Source organism: Bicyclus anynana, chromosome 12, assembly GCF_947172395.1.
Source record: "Bicyclus anynana chromosome 12, ilBicAnyn1.1, whole genome shotgun sequence".
Taxonomy (NCBI): domain Eukaryota; kingdom Metazoa; phylum Arthropoda; class Insecta; order Lepidoptera; family Nymphalidae; genus Bicyclus; species Bicyclus anynana.
The window spans coordinates 984,145-998,827 of NC_069094.1; the positions used below are offsets into that span (position 1 = coordinate 984,145).

Consider the following 14,683-nt stretch of genomic DNA (forward strand, 5'->3'; position numbering starts at 1 on the left):
ACTCGAGAAAAAAGAAATTGTTTTTTCATTTTTTGTCATTTCTGAATTACAATTCCATAGGCAGCTTTTATGTACGCTTTTTTTTCGGGAGGCACCAGATTCAGTGAGATTGTGGTTTAGGTAAATACCTACTTTACTTATTTTCGCTTTTACTCGTAAGGGGCCCTTGTAGTCCGGGGGCCCCGTATCATAGATACGGCGGTAGTTACGCCCCTACTTATTCCTCTGAAGCGTAGAAGTTTTCGATTAGATAAGACGCAAGACCTATGAGTTCAAAGAGCTTGCTACTGCATCTACTACACCTACTCGTAGTAGTAGACTTTGCTATATAAACAAGCGTCTGGTAGAACCGAGCTTGAGCACTGTTTTTATATATGTTTTCTTAGCAAGAAGTACCTACTTATCAAGGAAAACTTACTGGAATTTACACAAATTATACTGATATCATAAAGTAAATCATATTCCTAAAACTATGAATAAATAATTAACAACTTATAATTACTTAAATGTAAACCAATTAATACATTGTAATGATAGGTTTCATTTTATGCCTTTTCCTACTATATGACATAGGTACCTACTCGTACATACGTGCAATTACAAGTTGCAAACTTGGTATATGAATTCATAAGTTGATCATGCGATTGATTCCATAAGGAATAAGTAGGTATATACTAATTTTAAAGAGGAAAGAAAATATTTCGTTGTTTGAATTGAATTGAATAGGCTCCTGCCTAATACTTACTGAAAAGATTTGAAAAATTCTTTAACTGTTGGGAACAAGTTGTGAAGCTACACTATCCACGAGAGGCTATATTTTATTCCTCTATTCCAACGGGAACAAGAACTACGTGGATGAAATCGCTTGGCGTCTGGTAGTTATTAAGGTTTAAAGACGCGCGTAATATGGTACATAAATATTTACGTACCTCCTGTTTTTATACAACTTACATAAGCTTACCTTTAATAACTTTTAAGTATCTATACTTATTTTTAGTAAGTAAGTATACTTACCTAACACAATACACTTTAAAATTCTTTTTTAAGTTTGGTAGGTAGGTACTTAATAGGTACAAGTACATAAGTAAGTAAGTATAGGATTTATTCAATAAAACACATTGTACTTAATGCAACTCTATAATTTACTGTGCAATTAAATAGCTACTATGCATTCAATGAATAGTATTTAAATAAATCGTAGCGCGGTTATTACGTATTCCAATGAATTTCGTTGAAAATTAATGGACAATAGATTTTAATATACTTAATTTAATAAGCATCGATGGTAGATATGTAATTTAACTAATAAATAAATTGATCAAGCTTATGCGTATGATATTCTTTACTTGGCAGCGGCGAAGACTTCATACAGGCAGATTCCCTCCGGTTTATGCAGGTTTTCTGACCATGTTTTTCCCTTACTGTTTGAGACACGTGATATTTAATTTCTTAAAATGCACATATCGCAAAAGTTGGAGGTGCATGCCCCGGATCGGATTCGAACCTATGCCCTCCGAATAGACGGCAGAAGTCATGTCCACTGGGCTATTTCGGCTCTACACGGCTATGAGTCGGATAACTGGGCATTATCAGATGATCAAAATGCCATTTCTATAAGGAAAATCGTCATCATTAATATATTATTCCGGAGCCGGGAGCGAAAATATTATAACTTTTTGGACATCACATGAAAATATATTTGGTAGGAATATCATTGGTCGGTAGGTACAGGCGACAATTCCAGGAGATCTTTGTGATGTGGATTTCAGTACAAAAGTGAAAACACGGAGTAGGATGTTTTTACCATCTGAAACAACAACAGAACTTCCGTTATGTTTGTGCTTTGTTTATGTTTTGTTTTTCTGCTTTGTTTATGTTTTGTTTATCTATTTATGTTTTGTTTGTTAGGTCATGCTCTTTACCTACCTTACCTTAATTTAATTCATACTTACGGTAGATCAAATATGAAGTTTTGACTGTAGTGGCGAGTTAGAAATTTATTTTTATAATTAGTTCCCGTAAGCCAAAGATAAAATTTAGACCACGGAGGCTTTAAGAGTTGCCATGTTCCAAAGGTCATCCAAATAAAAAGCTATCTTTTTATAATTTGTTGAAAATATGTCACCACTCGCCAAACACTTTGCTTCGTGGCAACTTTACTGGTCGCATCAGGCTAAGAGACATACCCCTTTCGTAAAAAGTGTGAAACTGAGTTTAGTGATATCTATGTACTTAAGTAGGCAGGGACATAGCTACCGTAATATCAGCCGCATCAATGATACGGGGCCCTCGGACTACAGGGGCCCCTTACGTGTGAAGTCAAAAATTAGTAAATGTAATCCACAACTGCCCGAAAAAAAAAAGAAATCTTTAAGAATTCAGAACAAAATGACAAAACAATATAAAAGAGCAATCTTTTTTCCGAGTGCGCCCAAAAGTAGAAAACATCCTAAATAGATTAAGTCACTGTCATATTAATTATTATTATTTTAAGCAAGCATTTTTATTTCTTTAATGAGATGATACCCTTCATTTGTAGGTAGGTTTTCATTGCCCCCCCAACTAATTTTGATACAGGGCCCCTCCAAGGCATGCCACAGGCTACGCCACTGCGTCCTACATAAGATGAGTTAGTGTCTTATTTATTTTAAGTTTTTATTTTAAGTTTTACAGTGGCGGATGTACAATTTTGCCGCCAGGCTATTGAATTTTTGCAGTCCCTACTGAACTATGAAATTCTGTAGGTACCCACAGTTCGCAATCAACACCTTAAATTGCATGAATAAAATTGCTACTTTTAATATTTTACTAGGACTGTAGGTACAGTAGAAATAAAATATTAAAATGTATTAGTTTATTAGCCTCCTAATATATTTTTCAAGACTAATTTTCTTTATTTTTGTAAGATAAATTCTGGGTCAAATATGGCGCCCCCTAAAATCTGCCGCTCTAGGCTCTAGCCCACTTACCCACTGGTAAATCTGCCACTGTTGCGAAATAAATGATAATCTCACCGTCACGTAAGCTCTGTAAGAGATTTCCATGATGCCGAAGCCGTGGATCACTACGTGCCTCTGGAACATATTCATTCGTAACAATTCTACTCCAACATTATTTGGAAAATGACTAAATAAATTGGTTAGTATGTTACGTGCTTAAAAATCACCTCAATAATTAGTGATCCGAATTTCGCTACATGATACAGTGCACACAACACACACCTCGACATTGTAGACAATATTATATTTAACTGTAGGTTACTGCTTTACTTTATGTTTACTGCTTAGACCATTAATAAGAAAGGACTTGCCTCGCTAACTCGCTAACTCTGGCAAAGATCAAAAATCTATGATCTAACGCGTTTATAAAAACTGTTGCTATAGAATCGATGTTTCATGGTTTTATGATGTCTTTTTAATGGTCTAAGACTGTGCGTCTAAATAAAATTAGTCACTTCCGTTCGTCTTTGTTTCGAAGTTCTAGTGACATTTAATTAAATGAAATACATAATAGTATAAAATCTTTGTGTAACACCCGTCTTAAAAAAAAGCGGTTAAGCTAAAGCTATCTCAAGAAAAGTAACTCGCAGCACTCCACTGTTTTGTACTTTTTCTTTTTCACAGTACCTACCTGAGCTTGTATCATGGCTACCACCAGTAACTTCCTCACCCTCAGCGAGCTCCTGCCGCGGCAGAGATGCCAACCTGAGCAGTACATGGCGGTGGGCAGGTGAGCTGCCTGCAATATTATATCATTATTAACCCATATTCGAGTCACTGTTGAGCACGAGTCTCCTCGCAGAATGACGGTTAAATCTATAGTCCACCACGCTGGCCCAATGCGGATTGGTAAACTTCACACACCCAGAGAATTAAGAAAATTCTCTGGTATGCAAGTTTCCTTACGATGTTTTTCCTTCACCGTTTGAGACACGTGTTTTTTAATTTCTTAAAATGCACATACCTAACTGAAAAGAATCCACACCCTCTGGAGTCGGAGGCAGAGGCTAGGCTACAACGTCTGGTAAGCATGCTGGATTATACAGTATAATACTAGACTAATATCCTGGCTGCGCAGTCAGGCTACCTAGAGCGCGGGGGACCTAACTCCACCATCTTTCTTCGAGCTAAGAATTTTCAACTAAATGTTCTTTAGAAAAAGAAAAACCCAGGACGTCGTGATGGGAAACGATGTAATGCTAATTACTGGACCAACGAAGAAAGAGTACCTAAGCCCTGATTCGCACGAGTTTATTTAACGGACGATAAAAAAGCGTTCAAATGTTTTGGCTGGTTGGAGGCTTCGGCCGTGGCTAGTTACCACCCTACCGACAAAGACGTACCGCCAAGCGATTTAGCGTTCCGGTACGATGTCGTGTAGAAATCGAAAGGGGTGTGGATTTTCATCCTCCTCCTAATAAGCTAGCCCTTTCCATCAAGTGAGATTGTAGTCAAGGACTAACTTGTAAAGAATAAAAAAAAATGATGAAGCTCTATTTCCAACGCTCAAAATTAAAAATGCAACTGCTGGAAAAAAAAGTCGTGTATTTTTCATTTATTTATTAGTTGAATGCTTTTTTAACGTTAAAAAAAACTCTCGTGCGATTGAAGGCTAATATTCGTTAAAAAAATAGTAATTTTTTTTTTTTACTTGCCTCAATAGTAACGTTGCCAGCGTTCCACATCGACATGCCAGTGGTACAGAGAAGCGCTGCACACGAGACTACTGTTTTTATTGTAGAAGCCAACGTTCTCTCCGAGTTCTGTAATGTAACAACTTCCTACTTTAAGGGCAACACAGGCTTCATCATCATTATCAACCCATATTCGGCTCCCTGCTGAGCATGAGTATCCTCTCAGAATGAGAGGGGTTAGGCCAAATAGTCCACCACGCTGGCCCAATGGAGGTTGGCAGACTTCACATAGTTGGCAGACCTGCCCATTATCACTTCAGCTTCGCGACTCGCTGGGCTAAGTCAGTCAAACAAACACTTTAAAAACTATCGTAGCCCCTGTCCCATAAAGGTCGTACAGACTACTTTAGTATTATAGTCGAGTACTAACGATTTTTGGGCGGTAAATTCAAAAATTGTTCGTACTCGACTAAAATATTAAAGTAGTCCGAACTAGACCTTAGGCGCCGAGCTATGTCCATTAAGAACTTCCTCGCGTTCCTGCCCCAGCATCCGGAAGTCTCGACTGACACGAGCACGAATTGGTACCAATAGTGGGGCGTATTTGCTTCTCTTCCTGCCGGAAGCGAAATCCGCAGCAGCCCCGGCTTCGTGGCATGTCCACACGCAAGTCCCTAAGAGCCCTAGGAGCAAACGTGCTTACGCAAGTCGTGTCCCACAAAAGGCCACCCATCCGGACGCCTTCCGTCCGGCACAAACCTAGTGGTTTCAGCACGCAAGGGACTTTGGCAGAGATAAAGACTTTCAGGGTGTGGTGACGTGGGAAACGCGTAGAAGAATATCATAAAGATTTAGGTCTTTCAGACAGTGTTCTTTCGGCTTTTTAACAAAAAAAAAATATTCAAATCGGTTCAGTAGTCTTCAAGTAACCGAGTAACATACATACAAAAATATTATAACATGTATTATAACAGATAACAGGTATAATCTTATGATTATGACGAAACTAGAAATAAAAATGACAGTGACTTACCGTCATTTGTAACATTAGCACCGAGAATGTAGCCACATTTAATACAATTTGAAGACTGTAGACGATACTGCAAATAACTTGACACTGTCTCGTGCACCTGCAATACAAGATTGTGATATTTTGATACCATCAAATTGTCAAAATTATAATATTCTCCACTGAAAACTAATAGAATATAAGATTTTCTACTACTGTATTAAATGAACATGTTTTTAAGCTAGATGAACAACTTTGCCTAGTACGTTTTTTTCAATGTGACCGTTAAAAATACATACAAATACAGCCCTGTTTTTTTGGAAAAATCATTCTTTGCAGTAGAAAAAAGCTTTTATTACTTTCAACAACTATTCAAAAATAATTAACAAGTACCTATAAAATCAACGTTTATGTATTTATTCAGGACATAGAACGAATAAATTGCACTGAAGGTAGTGATTTTTGTAATTTGTAATTTTTTTTTGTAATCAATATAACTTAAAAACCGTAAAATTTCGTAAAAATTGTGTTATTTTAGTAGTAGGTAATATTTACGGGACATCCTGTATAGTTTTCAACTCTTGAGCACACAACTTGACATTTTAGAATATTTAGGAACCTATATTTTGTTGTAAAGTGATAATTGCAATTGGGCAGGCAATATTAATATATTGCTAATCTTAATTATTTTATAATTATCTGTCTGCACTCACAACCATAGTGTACCTATTAATGTCAATTGTCAATGTCATCTTAGTTTATAATATATTGTCTGTGACAATCTCTCTTTCCGCCAGCTCTGCGATAGGGAACACGCAAAATGTAAATTAGCTCTGATTGTTTTAATAAAACTTAGCAATTCCACTGTGACTCTTATTTATACTACATGTATAACCTTAATAAACTCAAGAGGTTATAGGCCGATCACGCGATTTACAAGATTTGGTGAAAATTTTGAGAAAATACATCTACTGCGTGGACCGCGTGGTAACACGTTGTCACCCATTGTCACCAGAGCTCATCAAAAATGGCTTCTGCGAATCCTGTTGCGAGTGGATATCTGCATCATGAAAAGCTAGAAGGCGTGAGTAATTATGTAATCTGGAAATTTAACATGCGTCACTTACTCATCATAGAAGATTTGTGGTCTTGTGTTGAAGGAGCTGAGCCTGTCGATCCTGCAAAGGATTTACGCGCGCTCGCTCGTATAAGTTTATCTGTTAAACCTATATGTGTGCAATATATACGAAATGTTACTACAGCAAAGCAAGCGTGGAACAAATTAAGCTCAGTCTTTGAAGACAAAGGATTCGGGAGGCGTGTCGCATTGTTGAGACTATTACATCACGCTTCATATGCCGATTTTAATAGTATGGAGAAATACTTTGAACATATTACCACTCTTGTACAACAATTGGTAGATATTGGTCGTACCATAGAGGATGCTGAAGTGGCGGAGATAATTTTAAGCGGTCTTCCACAAGAATATGATATAATAGTTTCCAGTCTCGAAGCGGTTGCCTACACAGGTATAATATCCAGTGATTTAGTACGAACCAGGTTGTTGCAAGAAGAAGAACGTCGACGAAGGACTGAAAGCAGAGACGATATGGCCTTTTTGTCAAAGCAACAATACCGTAAGGCTAAAAAGGTACCTGTTTGTGATTTTTGCCAACGCAGTGGACACAAAAAATCAAAATGTTTTAAATACAAGAAAGAACAGCGAGGCAACACAACAACAGCATTGGTGGCCAACTGTTTTGGTGTCTTCGAGAACAAGGACTGGATTGTGGATTCAGGCGCGTCTATGCACATGTGTAAAGAAATAAAGTGGTTTAGTTATATTACAAATTGTGATAGAACTGTACAAGTTGCTGATGGTACAACCTTAAGATGTCTAGGTTACGGTAGTGTTAAGATTCCTATGAAAAATAACAAGACACAATTAGTTACAGACGTTTTATATGTACCTGACCTCTCAACAAATTTAATTAGTGTATATAAATTATGTGAGAAGGCTTTGTCTGTTAAATTTAATAATACTAAATGTTATGTTTTCAAAGGGGAAGTTCTTGTTGTATCTGCCACCAGACAGGGGGGTATTTATATTTTGGACAATGTTTTATATGATTCACAGGAGCAGTCTTTAGCTGTAACCAATGTGAATATTGTGTCCCAGCCACAAAGTTCGCTTGACACAACGGAAAATGCCAAAGTTACACCTGACTTGTGCTTATGGCATAAGCGGCTTGGACATTTGAGTCATCATGGGGTAAGTGTTCTCTGTAAACTCGCTTTTGGTGTTAATATTCACTCGACTCAGCATGGTGCAATCACTAACAAGTGTGTAACATGCGTTGAGGGGAAGCAAGCAGTGCAAAGTTTTCCTAGGGGTGAAGCAAAACGTTCCAAGCAGTTGTTGGAGCTTGTTCATTCTGATGTGTGTGGTCCGATGCCTGTATGTAGTCTGGGTGAGTCTAGATATCTGGTAACGTTTACCGATGATTTTTCTAGAAAAACATATGGCTATTTATTAAAATATAAATCCGAAGTTTTGTCCAAATTTAAATATTTTAAAGCAACTGTTGAAAAGCAAACTGGGTTTTCTATAAAATGTCTGCGAACTGATAGGGGTGGAGAGTATTGCAGTGCTTATTTCTCTAAATATTTACAGAGTGAGGGTATAGTTCATCAAACTACTGCTCCTTATAGTCCGTCTCAAAATGGTGTCTCTGAGAGACTTAACCGGACACTTTTTGAGAAAGTTCGCTGTATGCTTCGTGAAGCTAGTCTTCCTAAAGAGTATTGGGGAGAAGCTGTAATTACAGCTATATATCTTAAGAACAGAAGCCCTACAGCAGCAGTTCCCAATAAAACTCCAGAGGAGGCATGGACAGGTAACAAAGTCAACCTGAGCCATTTACGTGTTTTTGGTTGTCTAGCTATGACACTTATTCCACAGGTAAAAAGAGATAAGCTTGATTCTAAATCAAGATCTTGCATCTTTGTAGGATATTGTGAGAACACTAAGGGCTATAGATTGATTGACCCCACTAACCCTAAGCAGATAATTGTTTCCAGAAATGTAATATTTTTTGAAAACCATTTCTTAAACCACTGTGATAATACAATGATACACTGTGATAGTAGTAATAATAATAATTTTATTTATAATAATATAGGTATGCAAAGCAACCCTATAAATGAAAATTATTCAGGTTTGGATTTGCAAAGCATGGTTCCAACTGAAAATAGAAATATTAATAATAATGTGGATATGCAAAGCATAGGTCCAAATGAAAATAACATGGATTTGCAAAGCAATAGTCCATGCAATCATGAAAATGACATGGTCATTAATTCTAGTCAATCTGAGCGGAATAATGAATTTTTGTCTCCAGTTTCAGGGGAATCTTCCTTCCAAAGTGCTGAGGAGAGTGTGCTGAGTGAAAGAGACAGTAATCAGTCAGATGCAATGGTATGGAACGAGACTATCGTTCGAGGGGAAGATTTAGTGCTACAGGTTCCCAGTACCAGTTGCGAACGACTGGTTCGTTCCACTCGGAATAAAAAGCCAGATAGGTATAAAGATTATGACTTATCTGATTCATCAGATGTATCTTTTCTTTGTCAATGGTTTATCTATGATGAACCTCAATCTTATGATGAGGCAATGGCAAGTCCTAATAGAGATTGTTGGCTCACAGCAATGCGTGATGAATATAATTCTTTAATAAAACATAATGTTTGGCAATTAGTTGATAGACCAAAGGACTGCAATATAGTTAGTTCCAAATGGGTTTATAAATTAAAATCTGATGAGTCAGGTAACAGTACAAAATATAAAGCACGTCTTGTGGCAAGAGGTTTTAGTCAAAAACCGGGTGTTGACTACTCTGAAACTTTTTCACCGGTAGTACGTCATACTTCTCTTAGAATTTTGTTTTGTATTGCTAATGAATTAAATATGGACATAGAACATGTGGACGTAAACACAGCCTTCTTACATAGTAGTCTTGATGAAATTATTTATATGGAACAGCCTTTAGGGTTCTCATATGATAAGACTAAAGTTTGTTTGTTACAGAAATGTTTATATGGCCTTAAACAGGCAAGTAGGCTGTGGAATAATAGTGTAAACGTTTTGTTGACTAACAATGGTTATGTACAAAATAGATGTGAGCCATGTGTTTATATAAAAAGAAATAACAAGCAATTAACGATTCTGGCATTATATGTTGATGACTTTTATATCTTTAGTAATAGTTCTAAGGATAAGGAAAACTTGTATGACTTGCTAGAATCTGAATTTAGTGTTAAACGCCTAGGCATTTTAAAAAATTGTTTGGGTATGAAAATACATAGAGATAGAGCCAATGGGACTATAACATTTGACCAATCAGACTATATTAACAAGTTATTAAAGCGTTTTGGTATGACAAATTGTAAGAGTGCCTCTACACCTATGGTTGCTAATAAGTTGGAAAAAGGCTCATGTAACAATATTGTAGAGGATAGTATGTATCCATATCGAGAGTTGATTGGAAGCTTAATGTATTTGTCAGTATGTTCAAGGCCTGATATTACTTATGCTCTTAGTCATTTAAGCCAATTTAATACTGCATTTACACGAGATCATTGGCTGGCTGCAAAAAGAATATTAAGATATTTAAATGGCACTAAAGATAAGAAATTAGTTTTCGTTAAATCTGGTACTTTTGATTTAACAGTTTTTGCAGATGCCGACTGGGCCAATGATGTCGTAGACAGACGGTCTTATAGTGGATATATAGTTAAAATTGGCGGCTCTACTGTGCATTGGGAGTCGCGCAAACAGCGATGTATTGCGCTTTCAAGTACTGAAGCCGAGTACTTAGCCCTAAGTGATTCATGCAAAGAAGTGTGTTTTCTTAGAAATTTCTTGTATGAAATTTTTGTGAAACATTTTAATTGTCGAATCTTTAGTGATAATCAAAGTGCAATCAAATTGCTTGAAACCAATGAATATTGCCACAAGAAGACAAAGCACATTGACCTTCGTTACCATTTTGTTAAGGATTTTATTAGAAAAACGGATGTCACAGTCAGCTATTTACCCACTGAAAAAATGTTAGCTGACATGTTTACAAAACCTTTAACTAATCATAAATTTTTAGGTTTTGTTAATGACTTGGGTATGAAAGATGTAGAATCATAGGCATCTGTTCTTGTGAGTATTGGTATCCTTATAATTGTGAGTCTGTTGTACCACTTATACTATCATGCTAGATATGAGATGGGCAATGTAGAGATTATTTTTGTTATTAACCTGAGTTGTTAATTTTTATGTTTTGTATAATCCTGCATTGTAGAGATTTGTTCTCATGTTACGCATGAGGGGAAGTGTTGTAAAGTGATAATTGCAATTGGGCAGGCAATATTAATATATTGCTAATCTTAATTATTTTATAATTATCTGTCTGCACTCACAACCATAGTGTACCTATTAATGTCAATTGTCAATGTCATCTTAGTTTATAATATATTGTCTGTGACAATCTCTCTTTCCGCCAGCTCTGCGATAGGGAACACGCAAAATGTAAATTAGCTCTGATTGTTTTAATAAAACTTAGCAATTCCACTGTGACTCTTATTTATACTACATGTATAACCTTAATAAACTCAAGATATTTTACCTATCTGTAATAAATTTCGTTGTTTGCTAAAATAAATTAAGACAATAGGTAATTAGCTATTTTTGTGCGCCTCATGTTTCGACACGTCAGGGGCTTATCTTATATTTATAGTAGGTATAAAATCTTTGACTGTTACCATAAAGTCTCGGCGTGTAATTGGATTCCAACTTTGAAAGCTTCCTCGTATTTATGTTCAGCATTTTCCCGATCAGTTTCACCTGCCTGCTCAAATATATCGTTAAGACTGTAGAAATAGCTTTGCAGGTTTGTGTATTGAAAGCACAGGCAGCCGGTGATGATGATGATGAGGTAGAAGGCGGCGCATATTCGTGTCATGCAGACCCACCATATCAGGTAGCAAGCGATGCGGCTGATGTGGGCCAAATTACTTTCGTCCTTCACGTCCGGCCATGCGGTAATCACTGGCATGAAAGTGCCATCTGAGGAATTTATTTTATCAAAGAAAGAAAGAAAAGAAATTTCTTTTGTTTCTTTTTTTATTATTTTATCAAAAGCTATAATAATAAGTTTGAAATTATTTTATGTAATAATATAAAGTTCTGTGTGACAGAACTACTAGTAGTAGTAGCCTACTACAACAATGCTTCCAGCATATGGCTGTTCCGGCTGAAATGAATAGTTGCCGGCATGAGCGTAGCCAGGATTGAATCTAGGTGGGGACAGCTATTCTCACATTACTTATTGATACTAAACCAGTTTTTTGAACCGAAACTGAAACCGTCGATGGGACACTATTTGACAACCTCGATTCACAAGACAGACGAACGTCGAAAGCAGACTAAGCACTGAGATTGAATAATCATGAAATTGGCAGCTGAGCTATGTCAGTGACTTTGGTAGTTCTGCGGATCTCCTCATGTCTGATTCGATCACGTACAGAAACTCGAAGCATAGTTCGCTTTATCGCCCGCTGAGTGAGCTGAGTGAGTGAGAGCCTTTTTATGAGGGTCTAGTCATCGCTGGCCACACATGTCAAAAGACCTTCCTCTACAATAACAGAGGAATTTTTGACGAAAAGATACTCACCTGTACGAATGACATGCAACATTTCCTCGTAGCCATAAGAAATCAAAGCGCTGTAGATGTTCAATACAATGGATATAGAATACAGAGTGGCACTTCTTGTCATCCGCCTCTCAACTTCGACATCGTTGTAGACTTTCTTCAAGGTCACACACAGTCTATACAGCAGATTCCTGATCCTTTCCCTATGATACGTTAGGATGAACGGGTAAGTCATGAGTATGGGATGACAGAAGCCTAACACCAACAAATCCGTCTGTTGCCTTTCCGTTAAGTTTGTCTGCGTAAAGAAAGCTCCGACTTCCATTACTACGAATGATACAACGCAGACAGTTAGGAATGACTGAATATGTTTATACACCGGTCTGGTATATCCGCTTTCACACCATTTCACGTAACCGGGTAACCCTCCGATCGCAAGTATTCTACCGGCTTTGTAGAAATACTGTGATGTTTTTTTGCTATCGTAATTTTTAGTAGAGAAATGCATTTTTGATACTTCGGTAATGGATCTGTTTAACTTTATCCTTTAACTTCCAATTCAGATAATGTACAACTATAGTTGAGTTTTGATTAGCAGCTAAGCTATTACTCGTAGATACCATACAGGTAAGTGAGTGGGAAGCTCTTGAACACCGGTATTTATAATAGGTTTCATGTAGGTAGGCACCTAATGGGTAGGTACCTACCGTACTAAAATTACTTAATTGAAGGTAATCAAATTATAATTTAACAGTATACTAGCTTTTGATCCAGTCTTCATCATAATGTATCCTATATCATGGTAGAATAAAAAATATTTCGCTAAAGTTCATTTAGATACCTACCTACTGTGTAGATACACTTTACACATACACGTAAGAATAACGTTTGGATCGTGCCGTAAGGAACAGCTCATGACTAAGGGTCCCGTATGGGTTTGTAACTAGTCGGGCATATTCCGACGTTGTATCACTTGAGTCCTGAGAGAAGTCCGTCCGTATGTCACAGACCATACTTCATGAGCTCCTCCTCATGACCCTTTAGACATTATTTTGCCGTTTTTAACATACTCGTTGATCATGATGCAGAACCCGTCGTGAGCAAGTCCGATTCGCACTTGGTCGGTTTTATTAAAATATACCTTTATTATACTTTAATTACCTATAGATACATTTTGCCTTTATTTGTTCCCGTATAAACAAACCGATTTATTAATTATTGTAAGCATATAAGTAACTGCCTAACTTACCTATAGGTACCTAATTATTATTCATTCAATAAAATATTCAGTAAAAATCTATCTTCAATTTGTCACTTATTAGGTACACAATTAATAGACGGGGAGGTATATAATTTGTAACTTAATTAATATATAAAAGCTATGCATTATTAACTTGATCAGTCCATAGTAAACCGTCACATGGATTTTTTATTTTTGAAATAGGCTTGTAAGGCGTTTCGTTACAATCTTTTCGTCCAAAATGCCTCAGGGTCTGAAGACGAAAGTCTTCTCACAGTGCGTGTTGCCAGTGATGACTTACGGATCCGAGACTGGTCGCTAACTGTGGCCCTCATAAAAAGGCTCAAAGTTACTCAGCGATTGAGCGACCTATGCTTGGTGTTTTTTGCGTAATTGAATCAGAAATGAGGAGATCCGCAGAAAAACCAAAGTCACGCGAAGCTGAAGTGACAATGGGCAGGCCACATATTTCGAAGAGCCGATGGACGTTGGGGTCCTAAGGTGCTTTAATGGCGACCCCGCACCGGAAAGCGCAATGTTATTCGACCCCCCACTAGGTGGGCCAGGGACATCAAGCGGGTTGCAGGAAGCAGCTGGATGCTCGTTGCTCGAGACTGTTTTGTTTGGAAGTCCATGCAAGAGGCCTATGTCCAGCAGTAGACGTCCATCGGCTGTTAATGATCATGATGATGATGATTTATCCGAATCGTAAATATATGTTCGTACTCGACTAAAATATTAAAGTAGTGCGAACTAGGCCTGCGTCCTAAACGAAATTGAGATTCCATCAAAGTTAGTGAATTTGATAAAAATAGCATCATCTGCGATCTGCCTATTTTAATGGCCCCGTATAGGACCAGCGATCCCTCCCTTCAGAAGAGAGGATATGGGGCAATAATTTGATGGCTACAAATGCTGAAACCCAAATCCCAAATCTATTTATTCTTGGCCTTGGACGTTAATTTTCAAAATATTTTTTTTAACTGGCTTTGATTTCTAGCTCTTTTGGTTTTAGTATTTTTAGTGCAAACCACAGACTTCATAAACAACCCATATTCGGCTCCCTGCTAAGCTCGAGTCTCCTCTCAGAATGAGAGGGG

The 14,683-nt window shown here is 37.2% G+C and overlaps 1 protein-coding gene across 1 annotated transcript; it reads right to left on the reverse strand.

The window, feature by feature from the left end:
- Positions 1-759: 759 nt before the first annotated feature.
- Positions 760-13,226, reverse strand: LOC112050982 (uncharacterized). Its single transcript, XM_052884787.1, has 7 exons — positions 12,320-13,226; positions 11,454-11,757; positions 5,667-5,763; positions 4,651-4,762; positions 3,631-3,734; positions 3,015-3,074; positions 760-1,807 (listed from the first exon to the last, which is right to left on the reverse strand). Exons 1-7 carry the CDS (start codon positions 12,849-12,851, stop codon positions 1,766-1,768), a joined length of 1,251 nt encoding a protein of 416 aa, XP_052740747.1. The 5' UTR covers positions 12,852-13,226; the 3' UTR covers positions 760-1,765.
- Between the last annotated feature and the right edge of the window lie 1,457 nt (positions 13,227-14,683).